General features: G+C 39.7%; 1 protein-coding gene across 2 annotated transcripts in view; it reads right to left on the reverse strand.

Annotated features, from left to right (window-relative positions):
- Window positions 1-574: 574 nt before the first annotated feature.
- SERPINB7 (serpin family B member 7) overlaps window positions 575-24,867 on the reverse strand; it is a 30,050-nt gene continuing 5,757 nt past the window's right edge. Inside the window, exons 2-8 of one of the 2 annotated variants that reach the window (XM_032311464.1) lie at window positions 19,225-19,247; window positions 17,753-17,803; window positions 17,032-17,148; window positions 8,569-8,686; window positions 5,031-5,173; window positions 3,924-4,070; window positions 575-1,495 (exon numbers count right to left, since the gene is read on the reverse strand). In XM_032311464.1, the coding sequence (XP_032167355.1) occupies window positions 1,097-1,495; window positions 3,924-4,070; window positions 5,031-5,173; window positions 8,569-8,686; window positions 17,032-17,148; window positions 17,753-17,803 (975 nt within the window). In that variant the 5' untranslated portion in view covers window positions 19,225-19,247 and the 3' untranslated portion in view covers window positions 575-1,096. The remainder of the gene's footprint in view (window positions 1,496-3,923; window positions 4,071-5,030; window positions 5,174-8,568; window positions 8,687-17,031; window positions 17,149-17,752; window positions 17,804-19,224; window positions 19,248-24,867) is intronic. The other variant, XM_032311463.1, reaches the window with a different exon arrangement.

A 24,867-nucleotide genomic window follows, 5' to 3' on the forward strand; every position in this document is an offset into this window, starting at 1 on the left:
AATTAGCAATTTTTAAAAAAGATTTTATTTATTTGACAGACAGAGATCACAAGTAGGCAGAGAGACAGGCAGAGAGAGAGGAGTAAGCAGGCTCCCCACTGAGCAGAGAGCCTGATGTGGGGCTCGATCCCAGAACCCTGGGATCGTGACCTGAGCTGAAGGCAGAGGCTTTAACCCACTGAGCCACCCAGGAGCCCCATAAATTAGCAATATTGAACCAAATCAGATTTATATTTAAAAAGCATTCTTTCTATTCATTGCTAATTTGCTTGGCCTAGCAAACAAAGGAAGTACTAGTAGTCCACAGCTGGTCAGAGGAGAACAATCACACTGTACAGCCATGTTGTATGTATTTATTCTGACAAACAGAGAATAAACTATACAGCACATGAACTATATACTGTAAATAACAAATGGCAAAGTTCAAAGATACATAATGTTTGAAAAACTATGTACACATTAAGTCTTTATCAAGAAAAAAAGTCTCTATCAAGGAAAACCCAAAAAATAGGAACTTGAAATTATTAGTGAAATATCTCAGTTGTCCCCCAATCCCAAATCTGTATTTTTTTGGCATCTAAATTCAACACTGATTTCAAATGAGATATGTGGAAGGAAACTCTCCAGTGTCTTCTTAGGTTATCCTTCACACCGACATTCAGTAGTTGGGCTTCCTTCCAAGCCCATTTTGCAATGAAACTGAAATAACTAGGATAACTATAGAGTTTCAGGCAAATCCCTAGGCTGCTTCCACATTGTCATTACCAGAAGTTCCCTGACGTGATGCCCAGCTCCAGGTTGCAAGGGGATATGGGGATGGGAGTGGGGAGGGTGGGGAGGAATGATGGGAATGAGTTGGAGCAGAAAGAGAACGAACTTAGAATTACACGAGGCACACAGTGGTAGGCTAAAGCAGAGTCAGGACAATCAGCCAAGTGTCTGCAAAGGGTCAAGTCTCCAAAATCATCTGCCGACCAATATTAAAAGGAGATAAACACGAAGGAAACACCACGTGCTTCAATTACACCTAAATCTATCCTCTTGCGGTGGTTCCTTAATGTGGTAGGGACTACTATAATAGAAACCAACTGGATTTTCAAGGGCAAGACACTTTGCCACTAAACAAGATGATGTCATCCTTCCTGATGACGAAGAGGAACGGACGATCAGCTCTGAACACCCTGGACTCGGGCAGCTGCTTTTCTACAATGTTATTTCCTGTGGCAGCAGTGGCCTCTGTGCCCTCCTCAGTGACCTCGATGTAGGACTTATGCATCATTTTGGACACATACAGACGGCCTCCTGAAGCTATACCAGAGAGATCAGCTCTGGATTCATCAAAGATGTCTTTCAGCCCTAGGGCTCTTAAGTGGTGTTTGATTTCATAATTCTTCTCTATCTTGAACTGAGGAAGAAACACCTCAACATACTGAGAGCTCATTTTTCTTGGATTGGTCCACTCCATTAGATTCTGAAAGGTCAGTCTGTTTTCAATCTGTAGGAATATTGAAAAGGCAATTCAATATGCTTAAGGGACAGATAAAACACCAACTACAAAGATAGATGGTTTTCCATAATTATTCTCTTCTGGATATTTGAGTGAAGTATGTCAGTGGGTCCAGAGGATTCTGAAAATGGGAAATTATTAGCATAAATAGTTCAAGCACTCTTTAATAAATCATGTTTAATTTTCTATGCTATGACAAGGTGTGACTTACTTGTACTTCAAGGCATTTCTTTTCTCTGCCCACATATGAACAAATACAGCCAAGAACAATGGGCAGGTGAAGGAATTAGGGTAGCAGAGATCATCAGAGGGTGAAAGGAGCTCAGGTCATTTAAGTCAGCATTTCTTGACCATTTCCCATCATGAACAACATAGAAAATGGTAATGTTTGCATAGCTTTCCAGAATAACCAATGGGATGGCAGGTGGCCCAAAGCAAGGAGCCCAGAGCTCTAGCTTCCAGAGTTTAGGTGATCAGTACCTACTAGCATAGTCGCCTACACCACTGGGGGGCTTGGATCCAAATACATCCTCCTATTCAATACATGGGACAACTGAAGTTCAAGACATTGTAGGAAATATGCCAAATTGCATAGCTGGGCACGTCAGTTACATAGCTAGGAGCCCACGGTCCTCTCTCCAGCACCACTGCTGCCCTCAGTGATTCTCTAGTGGAATTCACCAACTCTTGAATACTGAGAATTGATCAGGGACTAGTCCAGATGTACACAGGGAGGATTTTTCGTGCACATTGCTTATAAATCTTATATGTAGATATTTATTCTCAAATTCAGTCTTACTGGAATTTTAAAAGCTTTTCACAGTTATCCTTATCAAAGACCTAAACTTGTTTAATCAAATTTTGTCTGATTAAAATTTTATGTGTGTAAATTATCCAGTTTATGGTTAATCTATAATAACTTCTCACTCTGAATTAGAATTATTTCCTCATTTAGCTCACTATAAAGCCAACTTCCCCATTATTTCATTACATAGGATTATATAGGTCTATAAGATAATGTAGGAATGTAGATTTATACTCATCTGATCTAAACATTATTAGCAAGATCTATTACAGAAAAGAAAAACTTAGAAAATAAGTATAAGAACAAATCTATCTTTCATGTTATCTGCCATTTGTTTTATATGGGCTAATTTTTCTGTTATGGTAGATTATTTGAAGTTAAAATAACTGATGTATGCTAAAATCTAATTGTGATAATGATTGTCAAGTGAATTATTGGTTTAATATGAGTATCAATATTTTATATTGTCACTTTAGGTTTAACAATAGCAACTTCATGACATTCCTCTTGCTGTTCATCAAAAAAAGGTAATTAAAATGAAACTAAATGAAAATCATTATAATGATTCAGTGGTTTTGTCCATTTAGAAACTGTATTTCTAAAGTTCTAAAATCATGTTTCTAAATCATAGAAAAAGGATGGATAGAAGTTATGCCTCTAGGTATGAGGAGAACTTCTTTATATTCTATGTAGTTTCCCAGTTATTTTACAAGCAAGAGTCATCATTTTACTAATCAAAACACCAAAAAATATTTTAAACTTTAGGTGTAACATTTTAGGGTAGCTGATAGGTGTGTACACCCACACATATTTGTACATATGTATGTATCTATCAGATAAATTGATCAAATTCCATGACCCTCCTTTCCCTGCCCCACAAGACTGCTGTATGGATCAAATGAGATAACATAAATGCAGCTCAGAGTACATGGCCTGGCACATAATAGATGTTCAATGAATGGTGTCTATTATTACTTTTGATTGGAAATACAGAGAGGGATGTTGACACCCAGGCTTCTGGGATTTCAGGTCACAGGCTCAGGAGGCTATATGGATAGGCCTGAAAAAAGATCAGGATCTGAGATATGGTGATTCTTCCTCGCTTTTCAGGACTATCACTCTTTGCCTCTTGTACCATGCTGGTCTATTGTCCTAGTCACACCAGTCACAGGGCAGTCCCTAACTTCTGCTTTTCCCAGAGACATAGCAGCTCACATACATTTCAGTGCACAAAGGCCCAGGACTCCAGACCCCACAGTATCATTCCTGCCTGAAAATTGTCTGTTCAAATTCCAATAATACATGAAACACAATTTTCATGGCCAAGTGCAAAGACCTAAACTTGTGCCATTTTCTTTCCAAAGCTGAGATCTGAGAGGGTTCCAATTTCATAGCTATTCAACTAAAACTATGTTAAACGGAAATAATTCAATCTCAGTAGTAACAGCACCTGGCACAGAGTAGGTACTCCTTAAATATTTGTCAAATGAATAGGGGTAAATCTCTAATTCTTACAACCCAAAATTGTAAAGTTGATGCATAAAAATACAATCAATAATATCCTAAAAATCTTCTAATTCCCCAATAGCGAAAGTGGCAGTAGCAACTTACTTGGGACAGGTCATTTTCAGGCAGCATAATGAACATGCTTATGCCACCGTGATACTTGAGCTCAAGAACCTGTAGGGGTGGGTCTCTAACAACAGAAAAATTGAACTTCCGTTCTTGATGCATCATGGCGACTGCTTTCCCAGGACACTGTAAGTCAAGTCAGAAAAAAATTTTTATTAATCTCCTTATTTCACTTATAAGAATAATGTTTCAGTTTTCGTTTGGTTGACCCTGTAGATTTTTCCTGATTTGTTGCCAATAGTGGTTGCAGTGGTTCATGGCTTAGGGGTACAAGCACAGACTTTGAGATTAACTGCCTGAGTTTAAAACTTCCAGCATGCAATTTTGGGCGAGTTACGTCACCTTTCTGTGCCTCCCTTTCTTCGTCAATATAATGGAGGTAAAACAGTCTCTACTGTGCAGGACTGTTGTAAAGATCATGTGCGTTAATATACTTAGAACTTGGTTCATTTCTTTGCACTTAGCATATTATCTGAAAACGTCTAAATAGTAAGCAACAAATAATTATTAAATAGCATTGTAATTAAAAGTGGATGCTATAGGTTTTTTATTTTTATAAGACCTCATTCTTTTTTTTTAATTAAAGATTTTATTTATTTATTTGACAGAGAGAGAATACAAGCAGGGAGAGTGGGAGAGGGAAAAGCAGGCTTCCTGTTGAGCAGAGAGCCAGATGCATGGCTCAATCCCAGGACCCTAGGATCATGCACCAAAGGCAGAAGCTTAACGACTGAGCCACCGAGGTGCCCCTAAGACCTCATTCTTAAATTGTGTGATTTTGATGGTACGGGTCTGTAATTGACTTCTGACAAAAGAAAAAAAAAATCTATACTGTTCATGGCTATACTTATCACTCATTCAGCGATCTTTGATTTCTACCAGCTCTCACCACTCCTGTATCTAAAAGTTCTGATGTGGAAGAATGCAGAAAGAACATTTCAATAAATAAAACTAAATTTAAAAGTTTAATCTGAGTTTCTCTGTTTCAACACAACCTAAGCCAAAGGCAGATGCTTAACCAACTGAGACACCCAGGTCTCCTGGCCAAAAAAAAAAAAAAAAAAAATCTAAAAAATATTCCCATACCTTGGGAGATTTGAACAGGCAATTTACAGTTTCATTCTTGGTGAAGGCCAGTTCCCACTTGCCTTTGAAGTACACAGCATTCACCAGCACCATTACAGCCGAAGAACTTATGCTACCTGCTCGAAAGATGTTCTTGATTTTGCCTTTTGAAATATAAATGGAGAAAATATGTTAATTTTTAATGTATTTTTAATTTTTTTTTAGATTCATTTATTTATTTGGGAGAGAAGAAGAGAGAGCAGGGGGAGGGACAGAGGCAGAGGGAGAGATAATCTCAAGCAGACTCCCCACTGAGGATGCCCCCTCCACCCTCACCATCGTAGGGCTTGATCTCACCACCCTGAGATCACAGTCTGAGCTGAAATCAGAAAGTGAATGCTTAACCAACTGAGCCACCCAACTGCCCCATTAAAATAATTTTTAAAAAAAGACAAGGTGAACATGATGTTTTCCTTACAACATAATTATAATAACAATGATACTATAATAATCTATGACCAATTGCTCCTCCAGTACTCTCTGAGCACTTTATGTACAATGTTTGATTTAATCCTCACAAAATCTCTGTGAGGTGAGCACTTTCTTGTGGAGGAAGCTGAAACACAGAGAGATGAAGTAATTCGTACAAAATCACACAGCAAGAAACTTAGGGCACCAGGATTCTGACCCAGAAAGACAATTCCCAAAGCCCCTCTTTGCTGTTAAGCACCAAACTACCTTTACTGCCTAGACAAGGCCACAGCACTTCAAATATAATTTAACTCCATTCTGTTGGACTAATTTCTTCCTTCCTTCCACATGAACAAGATTTTGCTGGATGTCAACCCTATTCTCGATTCTTGAATCACAACCACAGTCCTTGCTATCATTGGGCTCGCAGTCCACTGCAGGGAGGGCAGCTGTACACATGGGTACCACAGCCACATGCTGAGTGTGCTGTGGGGACACAGATGAGGGGCATCCATCTCAGGCTTGGCCCTCTGCTTGAGCTGATGGCAAGGTGGGAGGTGGAGAGAATCTGCATACAGCAGAGGCTGTTTACCCAAACACATGGAAGCATGGAAGAGCACAGTGTATTTGGAGAAACCCTAACTCATTCCAATGCGTAGGGAAAGTAGGGTTGGAAAGGTTAGAGGCAGGGGCCAATAATGAAGAGCCCTGAATGTCTGGTAATAATTGGGTTATCCTGAAGGCAATGGAAAATAATTGTTCAGGATTCATTGGGATATAAGAAAGGACACGGCCATGATGGGTCAGATTTACCTTTTAAGAGGATTGCATTGGCAGTGTGTGGAGGATGGAGTTGGGGTGGTAGGACTTGGGTGGGTTTGTTGGAATGTTGACAGCATTTTGAAGTGTGCCCTCCAAATGAGTATTGAGAACTAATGCTTATCAAAATAAGAATAATTTTTGAAATATATTTGCATGAAAAAAGAAGGAAGAGAAATGAATAATTGGTCCAGGTGAAAAAAGATATTAGCAATCTGATACCCTTAAAAACTACACACTAAATAGAATTCCATTCAGTTATTAGGAAAAGCAATTACACGGTTCCTCTTTGTTTGTGAATAGTATATTTGAAACATGGCTAATGGTCCAAGTAACCCTCTACTGAGGTAATGACAAATGAATAAGCAAAAGAAAACTGGGACACTGTATTCTTGTTCCCAGGACAAGTTGTAGTATGTCAAATGTTTGCAAGTCACATGATTTTTACTTTTGAGACAGAACCACACTCAGCAAATACTTGTATGTTGTTCAGAGTATAAATCCAAGTCAAGCCTTAAGTAAAGAAATGACTAGGTTTGGGATTAATTGATTAACAAAATAGCAATGAATACATTTCCTTATTTGTTTTGAACTCAACAAGAACATCTGCTGGAATTCAGTTTTTAGCTGTGTGAAAACACTTACCAATAAAGCAATGTACTTTTTCTGGAAGGTACCACTTTTGTCACATACATTATTTTGATACATGAAGAGGGTTTTAAATGAAAGATAAACAATGCATCTTTTAGAGGAAGCAATGATATAAAATATATTTCCCAAATAGTAATTTATGAATGGTCATAATGAAATCAGTATTTGTTTCATAGGCTTGTTTCCCAATCCAATGAGATAATGTAATAGGTAAGATTTCTGAAAAGTATAAAGCATTCAAATTATAAAGATTATTCAGAACCACACTGTGGACAAATACTAAAGCAATTTTCTTTCTTCTTTTATTTAATAATTTATTTGATGTAACCAATAGAACCTAAATATTACCATTCCACCAAATAGTAAATATAAAAAACTATTAAGGATGTTTACATTCTTTACTTCATACTTGACCTATGCAATTAAATGGTCATAAAAATTGCAAAGTAGTCTCTAAAAATATGGGAGATAGAATGTGAAGAAAAAAATATAAACACAAATGTGAACGTAGACTCTGAACATAACTAGGTCAACTTATTTTTTGTGCATAAAACCAAGGACTAGAATAGAAAATGGGAAAAGGAAGCATTGATTTTTTGAGGTGCTAGGATTGTGTTAAAAAACATATACCTTCAAATTTACCATCTTAACAGATCAGTTGTATTAACCATATATGCCTTGTGGTATATCACATTTTCAGAACTTACTTCACTTTACAAAACTGAAACTCTAAATACATCAAACAACTCCCCTTCACACAACAATCCCCAAAGACTGGTAACCACCATTCTTGTTTATTTTTTTTTAATTGAAGTATAATTAACATACAGTGTTATATTAAGTTTCAGGTATACAATATAATAATCCAATAATTCTACACATTACTCAGTGCTCATCAAGTTAATTGTACTCACCTATTTCTCCCATCCCCCAACACACCTCGCCTAACCATCTGTTTGTTCTCTGTATTTATAAGTCGGTTTTTTGTTTGCCTCTTTTTTTCTTTGTTTTGTTTCTTAAATTCCACATGTAAATGAAATATTTGCTTTTCTCTGTCTGACTTATTTCACTTAGCATTATACCCTTTAGATCTGTCCATTGTTGTAAATGGTAATATCTCATCCTTTTTATGGCTGAGTAATATTCCTATCTATCTATCTATCTATCTATGAGATATATATCACATCTTATTCATCCATTAATCTACTGATGGACATGTGGGATGCTTCCACATCTTGGCTACTGTAAATAACAGTGCAATAACCACAGGCATACATGTATTTTTCAAATCAGTGTTTTTCATTTCCTTTGGATAAATACCTAGTAGTGGAATTACTAGATATTGATATCTAGTAATCTATTGATTACTAGATATTGATAGCTCTGTTTTTAACTTTTGAGGTACCTCCATTATGTTTTCCATAGTGGCTGCACCAATTTGTCTTACCACCAAGAGTGCATGAGAAATATTCAATAACATCAATCATTACTTTGGATTAGGAGGAACTGTTCCTTGCATGTTTTAAAAAAGATATCCAGCTCTAAAGTTGGCCATTCTCAGTATTCACATATAACTGGCAAATCTTGTAAAAAAAAAAAAAAATAGGGTTGCACTTACCATGTGTTTCATTTTCAATCCATTTATTGATTTTATATCTGGTATCTTCTACATCATTTGTGAAGTCAACTCGTTCCACTTTAGCATTGTATAATTTTTCAGCACACTCAATATAGTTCTATAAATATAAATAATTACAGTTCTGTAAGTGATACATAGTTCTTATAGTCACAAGTCATCATTAACTAAGCATATAAAAACTCTGTTTTTCAACTTGTCTCTTCATTTCCACCATTTTACTCAAAGACTCATTCCCCACTCAAAGATGAGGAAATATGGATAGAAATATGAAAATATGGCTGGATAGGTTGCTGGAGAACCTGAAATTGAATTTGCACAGCAAGCACACTATTTGAACCTAAGTTTATCTGAAGTAGATTAGGGGAGGCTAACAGGGATTATGGCTAAAGCCCACTTCCTTGGCTTTAGCACTGTTTTCTCACCATAAGTACTTCAACAGTGTCCTTGCTCATCTCCCTTGCTTGTGTCACCCGCTTCCTACTGAAAGCATTAAGAAGGTTTCCAGGCAACTTCTTGTACTTAAGATAAAGCTCAAGCCCCTGGACCTGGCCTGCATTTGAAAGAAAAAAAAAGAAGTCAAGTTGAAGAAGATGAGCAGAAAAGTAAGGCCCCAAGCAATAGTACACTCAGAGAAGTAAGAGTATCTTTGCACACTCAGGAGACCCACAGGAATTTTTGATGACTGAAGCATGTGGTGAAAGGGGAAAATGGAGGACAGGAGACAGGACAGAGGAAGAGCATGAGTGTCTTATTTCCCTGGAAAAGGAGCTTTCATTTTATTTTAGGAAGAGTTATTAAAAGGATTTAAACAGGAGAGTAATATAATTAAATATGCATTTCATAAAGGTGATTCTGAAATCAGCATAGGAAAAAAAATGAATGGAAATAGAGGGACTTACTAAAATGTCCTTATAGTTTATCCTTAGGAATATAAAGAGGTCCTGAACTGAAGCACTGGCAGTTTCCAGGGCCATGGGGAGGACAAAACAAATTTTAGAGATACACTAAGAAGGTAGAACTAACTCTTTCTTGTCCCCTACCCTTCCCTTTCCTTGTTGAACAGCTGAGACTCAAAGCCATTAGGAGGGGCAAATCTAGGTAGGTACACATCTCAGGGTGGGGAGGACCAGTGTGGCAGAGCTGGATGGATGGCAGAGCTCCATCATGGTGAGGAGAAATTCAACACAAAGTATTAGCAGCCAAAGGAGACAAAGAACACATTGCCTTGTCAGGGAAGCCCAGCTCTGGAATTCAAGCTTAGGCAGAATCCAGAGGCATTCCTGAGGAGGGGTGGCCTCATGCAGGTATTAGATCCTAAATAGTGTGAAGTGGACATTCTTGTGGGATGTCAAAGCCCCAAAAAAGTGACAGGAACATCTCTGTGGTGGGCAACGACCATGGGATGTGGGAGACTAAGACGAGGGAAGACATATACTCCTAGTATGTGTGTGTGTGTGTGTGTGTGTGTGTGTGTGTGTGTGTATACACACAGCCTCGCATGGAGGGGCAGATCTCTTATGGGATAAAGAAGGTGTTTTCACATTGGAAGGAGCAACAGCATCCATCAGTGATGGGAAATAGGTTACATAGAGGGAGATTGATCAAGCAAGTAAATATGTAAGAATAATACAGCCAGATTTCTTAATGCTGGAGAAGGGAGTTAAATGAACACAGAAAAAGAGAAAAAAAAAAATGAACCCTGTGGTGTTTGATGGAAATTAGAGATATCAGTAGGAACCCATGGGTTTCACTATATTTGGGTAAAAAGATGAACATTGATTTAATATGTGCATGTATTTTCCTAAAAAGGAACTAGGGCTCCTGGAGAAATGGCTGATTCTAGGGCTGAGGCAGGGAAAGAAGATGGGATTGGAAATTCTCATGGTGCCAGAAATGAGGTGCTCAAATGAGGTGGGCATGTCAAACAAATATAGATGTCAATAGAAGGGATAATTTGAGCATGAAAATAATATGATGGATTAACCCTTTGGCTAAAACAAGACACCATGGGTCCATATTATTATAAATAAACAAATAAATATCTTTTATCAAGAATGAGATATTTACACAGTCTGAAAGCCATTCTTCACAAGATACTTAACAAAAAGGGAAAAAGAGTAACTTCACAGCAGAGAAACCCAGCATACATCCCTGTAATCATGTGACCAAAGATGGCAGGACAAGCAACAGGATAAATCAGAATCCTGCCAGTGTGCCACAGGGACACTGTGGCACAACAAAAACAAACAGACTTCATTGGATGTTTCCATAAAATCTGGTGCAAATGTTAGCTAATACTATGGTGATAATTCTTGCATAATATGTAAGTGAATCAAATCAACATGCTCTATACCTTAAATTTATACTATATTATATATCAATCATAATTCAGAAATGCTGGGAGAAAATAGGACTCTAATCATGAAGACATATCAAAAAAACCCACACTGAAGGGCATTCTAAAATATATCTGGCCTAAAACTGGACACTAAATAATCATCAAAAGTGTCAAGATCATGAAAGTCAAGACAGGCTATGAGCTGTTCCAAACTGAAGGAGACTAAAAGTGAGTCAACAACAGAATATAATGATTGATTCTGAGCTAAGTCCTTTGCTATGAGGGATTATGTTGGGCTGACTGGTGACACCCAAAAGGATCTGAAGATGGGCTGAATGTACACTGTTAACTTCCTGATCTTGATGGTTGTATGGTGTCTATGTAGGAGAGTGCCACTGGAGGAATTACATGAAAGTATTCAAACATGATAAAGCATCTTAAATGCTTCAGGAGGAAAGTGTTCTTTCTATAATACTTGGAACTTCTATGTGAGTTTGAAATTATTTCAAATAACTTTTCTTTGAAAGTAGAAGGAAAATCAATTAACGCTTCTTCACTGATCGACAGTGAAGCTCCAGGGAAAGGAAATGTCAAAGTTGATCAAAATACCTGGTAGGTCATTCACTGAAAGAGAACTCAGAAGAAAAAGAATATGTGGGAATAAGAGAGATGCTGTGTTGAAGAACCTGTAAATGCCCACTTGAAGACTGGCAGTAGGCAGGCAGAGAGATGAGCATGACATTGAGGGTGAGGAATGAATGAGCTGTGGAGGTACGGAGGACAACATCAAGTTAAACTTTCTAAGTCAATCATCTCTTCTTAGAAGAGGCCAGAGGGCAGAACCCTAAAGAGCAACAGTATTTCAGAGATGAATAAATGAATAAAGATAAACAAAGGAAAGTGAAATGAAGAGAAGGTAGAAAACCAGGAGAAATCAATGCTGTAGAAACCATGAGAGGAGAAAGTTTCAGGGATCTCCAATAGCACTGAATACTAAAGAGGCAGGTAAGACCCAGACTGCAAAGTGCCCATAGCTTGGTGTCCACTGGAAGCCAATAACTTGGTAAGAGCAACTTACCTTGGTTAAGAGCAGCTTCAGGAGAATGTGGAAAGTAGAAGCTAGTTTGCAATAGATGGAGCAGTGAGAGAGGGTGAAAAAAAATGGATTCTGCCTGTACATATCATCCTTCAAATAGTATTTTTCAAGTTTAGACTGTCAGAGTGAGAAACACAGAAATGGAAAAAGAATCATGGGGTAACTTTAAAAAAAAAAGGAGAGAAAAATTGAGAAGATGTGTATCTGGAGCACATTTATATGTGATGAAGAATAAGAAAACAGAGTAACAGAAGTTCAGGAAAAATACAGAAACAGCACCAAGAAACTGGGGGCAAGGGAGGGGGTGAGGTGGCAAGGAGAAATGGAGGACTTATCCATTAAGCAAAGTGTTCCCCTGATATTGAAGGGAAAAGGGAAAGGGAGCAGGGTGTTATTTGGGGTACGGATCCGCTCTGATTGCCTATTTTCTTTGTCAAGTAGAAGACAAGTGGAGATGGGAATTTATTGCTTAAATAGGAAAATAACATTGTTAAAATGTCTACACCGCCTAGAGCAAATCTATACTTTCAATGCCATCCTGATCAAAATTCCACTGGCATTTTTCAAAGAGCTAGAGCAAACAATCCTAAAATTTGTAAGAAACCAGAAGGGACCCCGAATTGCTAAGGATATGTTGAAAAAGAAAAACAATACTGGGGGTATCACATTGCCTGATTTCAAGCTTTACTACAAAGCTGTGATCACCAACACAGCATGGTACTGGCACAAGATTAGTGAAACAGAGTAGAGAGCCCAGATATGGACCCTCAACTTTATGGTCAAATAATCTTCGACAAAGTAGGAAAAAAAAAATACAGTGGAAAAAAGACAACCTCTTCAATAAATTGTGCTGGGAAAATTGGAGAGCTATGTGTAGAAGAATGAAACTTGACCATTCTCTTAAACTATACACAAAGATAAACTCAAAATGGATAAAAGACCTCAACATGAGGCAGGAATCCATCAGAATCCTAGAGAAGAACATAAGCAGTAACCTCTTTGACATTGGCCACAGCAACTTCTTTCAAGATATGTCTCCAAAGGCAAAGGAAACAAAAGCGAAAATGCACTTTTGGGACTTCATCAAGATCAAAAGCTGCACAGCAAAGGAAACAGTCAACAAAACAAAGAGGCAACCCATAGAATGGGAGAAGATATTCGCAAATGACACTACAGACAAAGGGTTGATATCCAAGATCTATAAAGAACTCCTCAAACTCAACACACAAAAAACAGGTAATCACATCAAAAAATGGGCAGAAGACAGACACTTCTCCAAAGAAGATATACAAATGGCTAACAGACACATGAAAAAATATTCAACATCATTAGCCATCAGGGAGATTCAAATCAAAACCACATTGAGATATCCCCTTACACCAGTTAGAATGGTCAAAATAAACGAGACAGTAAACAACGTGTGTTGGAGAGGAGGTGGAGAAGGGGGAACCCTCTTTCACTCTTACACTGTTGGTGGGAATGCAAGTTGGTGCAGCCACTTTGGAGAACAGTGTGGAGATTCCTTAAGAAATTAACAATAGAGCTTCCCTATGATCCTGCAATTGCACTACAGGGTATTTACCCCAAAGATACAGATGTAGTGAAAAGAAGGGCCATCTGTACTCCAATGTTCATAGCAGCAATGGCCACAGTCGCCAAACTGTGGAAAGAACCAAGATGCCCTTCAACGGAAGAATGAATAAAGAAGATATGGTCCATATATACAATGGAGTATTATGCCTCCATCAGAAAGGATGAATACCCAACTTTTGTATCAACATGGATGGGACAGGAAGAGATTATGCTGAGTGAAATAAGTCAAGCAGAGAGAGTCAATTATCATATGGTTTCACTTCCTTGTGGAGCATAAGGAGTAACACAGAGGACATTGGGAGATGGGCATGAGAAGTGAGTTGGGGGAAATTGGAGGGTGAGACGAACCTTGAGAGACTGTGGACTCTGAGAAACAAACTAAAGGTTTTGGAAGGGAGGGGGATGGGGGGAGAGGTGAGCCTGGTGGTGGTGGGTATTAAGGAGGGCACATATTGCATGGAGCACTGGGTGTGGTGATTAAACAATGAATTCTGGGACACTGAAAAGAAATAGAAAAAAAAAAAGAAAGTGCATTATTCTGAAGCAGATTTGTTTCTACCTACAGAAGAGAAGCTGGAATATAAGACAACTCAAGTCTAGTTTTTTTCTCTAGATACAATTTGTTCCAAGAACTTATATGATGTATTCACCTTTAATAAAGAGATACTGTTGTTTTGTCTCTTAAGAATTCTTCCATTAATTTTAAGAATATCAAATGGTCTATCCAGAGCTAAAATATTCATCCTATGTATATTACAACATGTATTTCTATTTCAGTATTAAAGTAAGTTCCTATTTAAAAAAAAGAGAGAGAGAGAGAGAAGAAGCTTGAAAGCTTAAAGTGCTTGTGTAGTATGGGAATTCTATTTTTGAGGTGAACACACAAATGGCTATAAAATTTAGGTGCTAAGTCCCAGTGTTGGGTTTTGGGTAGGCGGAGAGCAGTAGGCACGCAGGCAGTCACCTCAGGAACCCAGAGCAGCAATTCTGAGGAGCACAGGGGTGTTACCCTGAGGTCTCAGGTCATCCCAGATGACCCAGCCGTCCACCCACCCACCCCACCCAAAGGCAGTGGTGACACCCTGTTACTGCTGTGATTCTGTTAACCAGGGGAAGCAGGATGTGCACTAAAGAAAACCCAGGGCCATTTCCACCAACTCCCATGGCTTCTAGTCCTTACCTGAGCTCCCACAGCACTGGGCCCTTTTCCTGCTCCAGGACCAACTAAACAAATCTAAGGAAGCAGAGATTAGAGCTCCTGGTATAAACCTAGTTGAAACTGATGGTGGCCAAAAGGGGTTGCTGGGAAATGGAGAGAAGAGAAGAGCTTTCAGAAACTGGTGAGAGGAATGAGAGAAATTGCTGTGAGCGCCCAGCTGGCTGCTGGACAGCATGGAGGACACCTAGCAGGGCTAGGAGCCCATGGTGTCCTGGTGGTGACCGCACACACCGAGGCTTGGCACAAGTGTCACCTATGGGCCGAGGCACAGCTGCTGGGGGAAGTCAAGGGACTGATCCGGGTGGGGCTATGTTGGGGGAGAGAGAGAGCTCATATGTTGAGAGATGATTAGAGACGGAAAAGTTGCATAACTCGATGCAGTTGAAGAACGGGTAGAGCGGGCCTGAAATCATGAGAGAATGAGAAGCATGAAGTGATGTGGCCCCTGACAGGGCAGCTCCAGTTGTAGATTGCAGTGGAACAGTTCTGGGTGTTGATGAGTTTCAGGGTGGGGCTTGGGCATTTGTTACTGTCATGGCCGAGGGAGAGAGGGTCAGGAGACTGTAAGGAGGGAAACTGAGCTCACAGCCGGCTGTTATAGGGACACTGAAGTCACCCTCAATGGTGGCAGAGCTTGGGGCAATAGGGAATGACCTTCACAGAGGTCTGACCAAGACAGATTTAGCACAGATTCAGGGAGGAGAGTGGAGAAAAGTATCAGAGATGGCAGCTGGGTCTTCTCCATACATTTTGTAAAGAAAATGGATACATTATTATTATCTTCCTCAATTCAAATAGACTCCTTCATATTCAAATATGAGTAAAATACTGTTACACAACAAAATGTAGAAAATTTGGAGACGATCTATCTTTGTACTGCACTGACAACTGAAAGGCAAGTCATGCTTTTAATCAAAAGTAGTTTTTCGAATAGCTGTGTATGTAAATGTCTGGGAGGAAAAACAATGGCAGCGTCTGTTTTCCATGTTGGTGATTGGATCGCACCTTTTCTGTGCCGGGTGCATACACTGAGTCCTAGATAAAGGAACATGGAAATGTGCTATAAATAGTAACATGACAGACACATCAACTTCCAGGTTAAAAGGGTTAACAGTCCCTCGGGGAGTCCGCAGTACGTGTGGGAAAAGAGACAGGAAATGTGGAGTTGAACCTACAAGGCGGCCCTGGAAAGCTTGTGTAGGATTCTTTGGGAAAGATTAAAACACAAAGTGGCCTAGTGCTTCATACCTGGCAGGCTGCCGAAGGGCTTGGGCGCGGTTTGGGAAGGGACAAAGATCTGTGTGGGTGACAGACAGAAGACAATAATGGTTGGGTGGAGCACAGACAGCTGGCACAGACACAAGTGGAGATCAGCCCAGAGATGTCACGGAAGCAGAGCTTTATGGTCGTCTGACGAGTGGAGAATTACAGGGAGCACAAACACGCCCTGAAAACCATGGCCACTGCAGCTCTGAACAGCGCTAACCAGCTCCTGGCTGTCCCCGCGACAGTGGCTGTAACGCACGCGGGGCGCCTGCGAGGAGCCCGGGAGCCTATAGGGTACAGTCGGGGTCTCCCTGGTCTTTGCGTGAACAGAAAGCCACTGAAAGCACAAAAACCACCCAGTAACGTGGAAACTTCACCCGCTGACCTCACGTGAGCCAGACCCTGCCTTTGGACCAGCCCGAGCCGCTCCTCCGCCAGCAGCTGGCTGTATCCGCCCATGTGCCCTACCAGGACACTCACGGCCGTCAATGATCCCATGGCGAAGTCACTGTTGGCAGGAGGGGTGAAAGGGCGTGGCTGAGAACAGAGGAGGTGAACTCAGCCCTGGGGATCCACAAGGATCCCAGGAGACACAAAGCTCAGAAGAAAAGTGGGTAGACTTTTTTCTCTGCTGCCCACCGACAACCCTAAGTGGGCTGCCTGCTCCTCCCTCCCCATGACTGCCAGAGGACATGGTCTCCTGTTTTGGAGCCTCTCAGTCTGGGGACCCTGAATATGGGGAGTGCTCAGCTCCAGTAAAGCTGTACTCTAGAAACAGGAGAGATGAAATTTCAAAGACGTCTGGGAACATAATTAGCAAAAAAAATCATCACTGTATCGCTCTGTAGAAAGACAAAAGCCTTTTGCAGATGATGGGTTGAACTGGGGTCCAGAGTAGAAATAACCTGTGACAGGGGAGGCCACACTTACCTTATGAAAGTCAAACACTTTTTCTGCAAAAAGACCATTAGCAATGTGGAGTTCGTAATCCCTATGGGATGTGTTTATATCAGAGAGAACTCTTTTCAGTTGAGACTGAAGTCCTGGCTGTTATTAAAAAGATGTATAAAAATGTGTTACAGGACTGCAAATATATCCACACTCTTATTTACACATAACATAAAATATGTATACTATATCATGAAAGAACTGAAAAATAATGATGTTTGTAGATTCAGCAACACCACCTCTATTTACAATTTCTTGCCCTTTCTCAAATAGTACCTGTGATCAAAGTTAATTACAAATTTTACTAAAATAGTTAACTTGAGTGCTCACTTCGGCAGCACATATAAAATAACTTAAGAATAAAATTATTAACAGCAGATAATGAATTTGCCTTGCATGTATACTAAAAAATTCATTTTACCAATATAAGTTGGCTGTGAATATCAAAGGATAAAAGCAAAACATTTATTTCCAAACTATCTTGCCAAAATCTGGCCAACACAGAAGTAAAATATTGGTAAGTTAATAATTAACAAGTAAATTACCAAAAACTGTCCTTGAGATGTCACAAGATGGAAATCTGAGAGAGACACATTCCCTTGCTTGGAAGGATGGTAAGCATAATTAAATACATCAGCGCAATAGTGATTTCTCTAAAGTCAGTCTCACAATCTCTTTCCCTGAAAGAACATGTTGTCTTTACCTGAGCCTGAGAAGAGCTTCCCCATCCCGAGGCTGTGTTGAAGTGAAGCATCTGCAAACAGGGAGTAAGGAAATCAGTTAGCAGGTCCTGCTCGAGGGGAAGGGACCCCACAAAATAAAGGAAAGAAGGGACTCTTTGTTAGTGGCTGTGCTTGCATGTGTGTTTCGTAGCAGAAAATAGGTAGCTATTGACTTGGTTAGAACACAGGTCATGACTGTGATCTACTGACAGAACACAGGTCATGACTATGAGCTACTGACAGAAGACAGGTCATGCATTGGGTAAAGCACCCAGCAGCTGGCAGAGTGAATAAATCGATGGCTACAAAATGAATTGTGTCTACGAATCATTTTGGTCTGCTCACTCTCACGGAGCAATTGAACAATTATTCACTGATTAAACCTGACAAGGATTTAAAAAGTATCAAATGAGCAATTTTATTTGCCCACATGGCAGGCAAGATTAAGGTTAATGATGCAGGCACAAAGATAAAAAAGAGAGACAAAGGTACTGGGTATCTAAGAAATCCTAAATGAAGTGAAATTGGGACTTGAGAGATGTGAAAACAAAATAAAACAAAAAAGATCCTACAATTATTTGAAATTAAGTAGTTAATTAGCATTTCCACAGTGGCATCGTGGATGTGTGGCATCATTTATGTTATGTTTTCCTTTTCCAGTGTGGCTCTCATAATCTCATTATTCTACTAATTGCTATTCTGCCCAAGCTTTAATTTTCTATTGCACTTTATCTATTATCTATTATCTATTGCACTTTTAATTTCCCCAGACCCTTATGGTCATGGGATCTGAAACACAAAAGGGCTTCTCTACAAGGAAGTGATAAAGGGTGCTACGCAGTGATAATCATTTATGCGGCCATCTGGAGCAAACTGAATGCGCACTGAGAGAGACAGGTAAGATTTTCTGTAAAGAGATGTAGGTTTTCTTTAAGGGGTCACATGCGGGGGCGCCTGCGTGGCCTGAAGAGTTAAGGGTCTGCCTTTGGCTCAGGTTATGATCCCAGTGTCCTGGATGGAGTCCCAGGTCGGGCTCCCTGGTCAGCATGGAGTCTGTTTCTCCCTCTCCCTCTCCCTCTGCCGCTCCCCCTGCTTGTGGTCTATCTTTCTCTCTCTCAAATGAATAAATAAAATCTTTAAAAAAGAGGGGGAGGTCATGTGTGCTATATCTGAACCATACCCCTGGTGGGAGGTAGAAGTAGGGAGAAGAGGCAAAGGAGCACTCCGACACTGGGTAAAGAAATTACGGATGGGAATCTAATTGAGTCAATGTTAATATTTGTGTGTCTGTGGAGGCTTTCAACTTCAAGACTTCAAGACTTTGGACCCCTAATCAATAGCACCATCTTATTGGCTATGACGAAATGGAAGAGCTACGTAAGATAGATGAAAACATATGGGGGCAATGAGTGTCATTATTAGTCTTAATAGGTCACAGAGAATTGGAACCTACCTTAATTTCTACAGCCTCTTAATCTGAAATAATAATTAACATGAGATGGAGTAAGAGATAAACTTGATATACAAATTAGTAGTCAATTTAAAATTCACTGGTGGGGTCTCTGCAGGCATGGAGGCACCATGCTTCATGCCCCAGATGTCATCCTGTCCCCCAGGTTCGATGCCACTGTGGAATATGAAACATATCAGGTTCCTTTCTCATTTTGCCTTGGTGTTGGATAGACTGGTATTTGGGAATATATGGAGGTACCAGAAACATAAAATATCATGGGACAGTGTCAGGACTCAAAAATGCTAATGTCTTTTCTGAACTAATTCTTGTGGAACCAAGGAAATACTATAAAAATTATATGAATCTCTCTGCTTGACTTATTTCACTCAGCATAATCTCTTCCAGTCCCGTCCATGTTGCTACAAAAGTTGGGTATTCATCCTTTCTGATGGAGGCATAATACTCCATAGTGTATATGGACCACATCTTCCTTATCCATTCGTCCATTGAAGGGCTTCTTGGTTCTTTCCACAGTTTGGCAACCGTGGCCATTGCTGCTATAAACATTGGGGTACAGATGGCCATTAGAGAGGAGAAGGGAGTTGGGGGAAATTGGAAGGGAGGTGAACCATGAGAGACTATGGACTCCAAAAAACAATCTGAAGGGTTTGAATTGGCGAGGGGGTGGGAGGTTGGGGTACCAGGTGGTGGGTATTATAGAGGGCTCGGATTGCATGGAGCACTGGGTGTGGTGAAAAAATAATGAATACTTGTTATGCCGAAATTAAATAAAAAATAAATTTAAAAAGATTATATGAATCTCCAGAAGTCATTCTTGTTAACTTTTTGAAAAAAGCTTTAACGAGTAAAAATATTTAATATTATTCTTTGATCATTTATAATTTTACTCCATTTTGATAATAATCTAGTTGTCTCTTCTGACATTCTTAATTGGCTTTTAGTAAACTGGGCTGGTACAATATTGAGGTAATGCATATTTTTTTTATATTTTCAAAAATTCTAAGATATTACACATTCAATAATAAAACTGCCATGACTAAAGGTGAATAGTGATACTAGTAAATATTCAAATGTAACAGGTATTAAATAAAATATCTTAGGGCATAGTCATCACAATCCAAAATGCCGGCAGTCCTGTGCTCTCGTATCCCCTGACTGACCCTATGAAGGAAAATCAGAATTTCTTTTTCTTGTTCATAACTGATAACATATTCGAATAATGGCAAACAAGGAAAATCATGGGCCATCAAAATTTAAAAAATTTTAGGATCTTCGGGCAGAAGGTTAAAAAATAAAAGATTTTGAATCGTTGCATCCCAGTGGCCTTCCACCTGTGTATTCATGACCAATTATAAAACTATTGTGTTTTCTCACAAAAGTGGTAGAATAAGTAATATTAAAATGATTATTTTTTGAAATGTTTTTAGTAAAACCCACTTATTTTAAAGAAAATTCTTATTTGGGTGCCTGGGTGGTTGGACGACTGCCTTCAGCTCAGGTCCTGATCCGGGAGACCTGGGATCGAGTCCCGCCCGGAGTTCCCAGATCCATGGGGAGTCTGCCGCTCCCTCTGACCTCTCCTCTAATGCTCTCTCTCACTCTGTCTCTCTCTCTCTCTCAAATAAATAAATAAAATCTTTAAAAAAAAAAGAAAATTCATATTTGTATACCTTCTAAATAACACTGTAATATAAAGACATGATTAAAGTTAAAAAAATTATGACATACTTTATTTCAATGAAATGCTATGTGAGAGAAAAGAGAAGAGTAGGTAGCTCAAAGAAAAGAAAAATACATTTGAAAAAGCACTGTATCAGTGTGAGCAGAAGTGTTTCTGTCTGTTGCCAAACTCCTGTTGACCAGAAGGATCACCAAATCATTTTCTGTAAACTATAAAACAAAATCCATGAGGTCACTAATTTAGAAGAGAAAAAAAAAAAAAGGTTTCTGGATCTTTGTTTCGCTTGGTTTTGTTTTATATGCAAGGGCCTGGTTTTTAAGCTGTGGAGTTGAGAGAGGTGGTTTGGATAAGAACTTTGAATACTTCCTTGTGGCTCTCTGTTTCTGGCCAAGAAAATGTGGATATGCATTTCTTGGAAAACACATTACATCTTCCAACTAGGAGGATGTTCCTGCAGCTACATGGGAGGTAATGCCCCATGGGTGTGGGAAGCAGCCCTTCCCACTCACCAGCTGCCACCATGGGCCCTGAGGCTCTCGGAAGCAGAGGCACAGGGCAGCCTTACAGTGACAGCGGCATTCTCCCTCAAAGGGAAAGGGGGCTTCAGTTGCACCAAATACAAGTATCCAGGAATGAACATTGAAGGATGAATTGCTGCCTTCTTGATTAAGACAGTTGTTAAGTACTAGATTCGGAAAACATCTGTTTATATAGAATAAGATGGAATGAGAGCCTAAAGTCAGTCTTGCTTATTTACCCCAGAAATAACACAGCCCTATTGAGATAATCCTGGGCAACAAAGGTCAAAGGAGAAAACTTAAGCAACTCAGGGCTGAGCTATGAATCCTTTAAAACAAAGAGGAGCAACCTCCCCACCACCACCACCACCACCGAACACCACTTTGGCCTAAGGGCCTTTGTAGCAAGCTGTGTTCCTGCCGTTCCTTGAACACCTTATCATTTTGATAAGGACCTTGTTCTCTTTTTACCAGCTTATTCCTTGAAATGATAATGTATGTGCCTATGTGCCTATGTTTGGTGTTTCAAGGCTGTGACATATTTTCCAAGTGTTTCAGTCCTAAAAAAAATAAATAAGGTAACTTTAAATAAAAAAATTAAAATAAAATAAAAACCATTAGGTTAAATTATATTTTATATATTATGTATTTATAAATATGTATATATTATATATTATAATATATTTTATATATTATGTATATATAAAATACATATATTTTATATATTATATACATATGTTATATAAAATATATGTATAGTCTGGATTTCAATGCTATTGTCCAGTAGTGGAACCAGGGTTTCACTGAGAGTGGGAGACCTGACCTTTATTTATTTATTTATTTTTGTGTTAATTTTTTTTTCAGCTTAACAGTATTCATTGTTTTTTGCACCACACCCAGTGCTCCATGCAATCCGTGCCCTCTCCAGTACCCACCACCTGGTTCCCCCAACCTCCCACCCCCACCCCTTCAAAACCCTCAGATTGTTTTTCAGAGAGAACTGACCTATCTTGAGCCAAGAAAATTCAGGACAGGCCCAGAACATCGTGTTGTTAGCTAGCAAAGATTTAGAATCATCTGAAAGGATTGTTAAAAATGACAAGTTTAAAGAGATTTCTATTGGCCCAACTGTGACCATCTTAGCATTGAAAACAAAAACGAACACTGGTCCATGGTAAGGTTTAAGAGAGAAGGATGGATGATGCCATAAATTACAACTAAAGTGACCGAGGCTTGATTTCTCTAAAAATACACATACGTGACCCACAGTGTCAGGTGTCAGGTATTGCAAGGAGAAACTATCTGGGACAGAGTTTGGGGACTGGCGGAGGAGGCTTAACAATTAACTTCCAAGGCGTTTACTGCAGATGACTAAATTTTGTACCAGTGAATTATATCAATGTTTCTGTGTCTACAGTTGCATTTTTCCCTTTTCCATGTTTCTTATAGGAGGTTACAATAGCAAGAGGTATAAAAAGTAACTCAGGAAAGGCACTGATTCCAGTGGTGATGGAAGAGCAGACCTCAGTAAGATAGGCTCTCTGAATCCACTGTGACCTACTTCCATGAGCGGTTGACCCTTGTCCATCAGGCTGTTGGGCCACTAGGAGACCTTGGGAAATGAATCAGGCAATAGCTCAGGAATGTTCCTAACCCAAAATCATACAATAACAAGTAACTGTGCCTTCTGTTGTGTTAAAGGCGTGGGGTTTTGTCATAGGTGTGGAGCCTGCACATCTTTGTCTAACATATGGAACAGGAACAAGTTTTGAGATACTCATTAAGAGGATACCCCAAATCAACCCCCATAGTTTATAGGTGAGGATACTGAGGCCCACATGGATGAACTAATTTTTCCAAATCAGAATTTGGATCTGATTTTCTTTTTTTTAAAGATATTATATATTTATTTGACACAGAGAGAGAGATCAAAAGTAGGCATAGAGGCAGGCAGAGAGAGAGGGGGTAAGCAGGCTCCCTGCTGAGCAGAGAACATGATGTAGGGCTCAATCAGGATCCTGAGATCATGACCTGAGCCAAAGGCAAAGGCCTAAACCACTGAGCCACCCAGGCACCCCGGGATCTGATTTTCTAACTCCCAGACCAGTATTTTGTTTCCGTGACACCACGTTGCTTTACTTAGTTCTAAAACATTGTGTCCTTATACCAATGAATGAATACATTTTTACTGGTTACTAAGTTTTTTTTTTTCTCCAAAGGATTTATATTTTACACTAACTCTAAAATAAATGAGGCTTTGCAATAATGTACTTTGGGCTGCATTTCAGTTTGGTGGTTTTAAGCCAAATAGTTCTCAACTGTGGGTTGACTCTGCTTCCTGGGCAATCTGGCACTATCTGGGGACATTTTTGATTGTCATGACTGGACAGAGGTACAGTAATGGTATCCAGTGGGAAAAGACCAGGGATACCGCTAAACCTTCTACAATGCACACCAAAGCCTCTTCATGACAAAGAATTATCTGGCTTAAAATGTCGGTAGGGCTGAGATTTAGAAACCCTGATTTAGAAGATCACCCTGAGTTTGAATCATAGTGCTGACACTTACTAAGATGGCACAGGAACACAAAAATCAGGGTGATAATGCCTACTCCGGAGCTACTGGGAGCAGCCAATAAGATACCCTTAGAGCTTATCCCAGAGCTGTACGCTGATGAAACTTCCAGCAGTCAGCTGTTATCATCTCATTAAAAGTGTTCAATGCACTGTGGTTGCGAATCACTCCAGCTCTTGGGAAAATGGTGTCCTGAGACTCTGGTTATTCCTTAGCAACAAATATTCACTGAGCTACCCAGAATGAGAAATGAATTGTCCTAGCTTAGATTATCTGAGCAAACACTCTTCAACAACTGCTTAGTTGTGATGGGTTACAACACAGACAATCTTCCTCTAGCTCTCATTTATAAACTAAAATAATGGGGGAAACCAGGAGGCAGAAAGTGATAACAAAGACCTCCACAGGCAGCCTAAACCTGGGATCTCCCCTGCTACTGAGCTACTACAGTTCTGTGACAGTGTCACTTCCCTGCACAGCCTGGCTCAGGGTAGTATACACGGGTGAGTTAAAAAGCACTTTCTACACGTGCTGGTGACAATGTGATAACCATTCAGTAGGTTACTATTATCTGGAATATACTATTATGTCATTGGTGCCCATGTCACTTGTGTTTAAAGTGGGACTTCAGGGGCACCTGGGTGGCTCTGTCGTTAAGCATCTGCCTTGGGCTCAGGTCATGATCCTAGGGTCCTGGGATCGAGCCCTGCATCGGGCTCCCTGCTTCTCCCTCTCCCACTCCCTCTGCTTGTGTTCCCTCTCTTGCTGTGTCTCTCTCTGTCAAATAAATAAACAAAATCTTCAAAAAATAAATAAATAAAAATAAAGTGGGACTTCACTAGTATCTTC

Source organism: Mustela erminea, chromosome 13 (genome assembly GCF_009829155.1).
Source record: "Mustela erminea isolate mMusErm1 chromosome 13, mMusErm1.Pri, whole genome shotgun sequence".
In the NCBI taxonomy this organism is placed as follows: domain Eukaryota; kingdom Metazoa; phylum Chordata; class Mammalia; order Carnivora; family Mustelidae; genus Mustela; species Mustela erminea.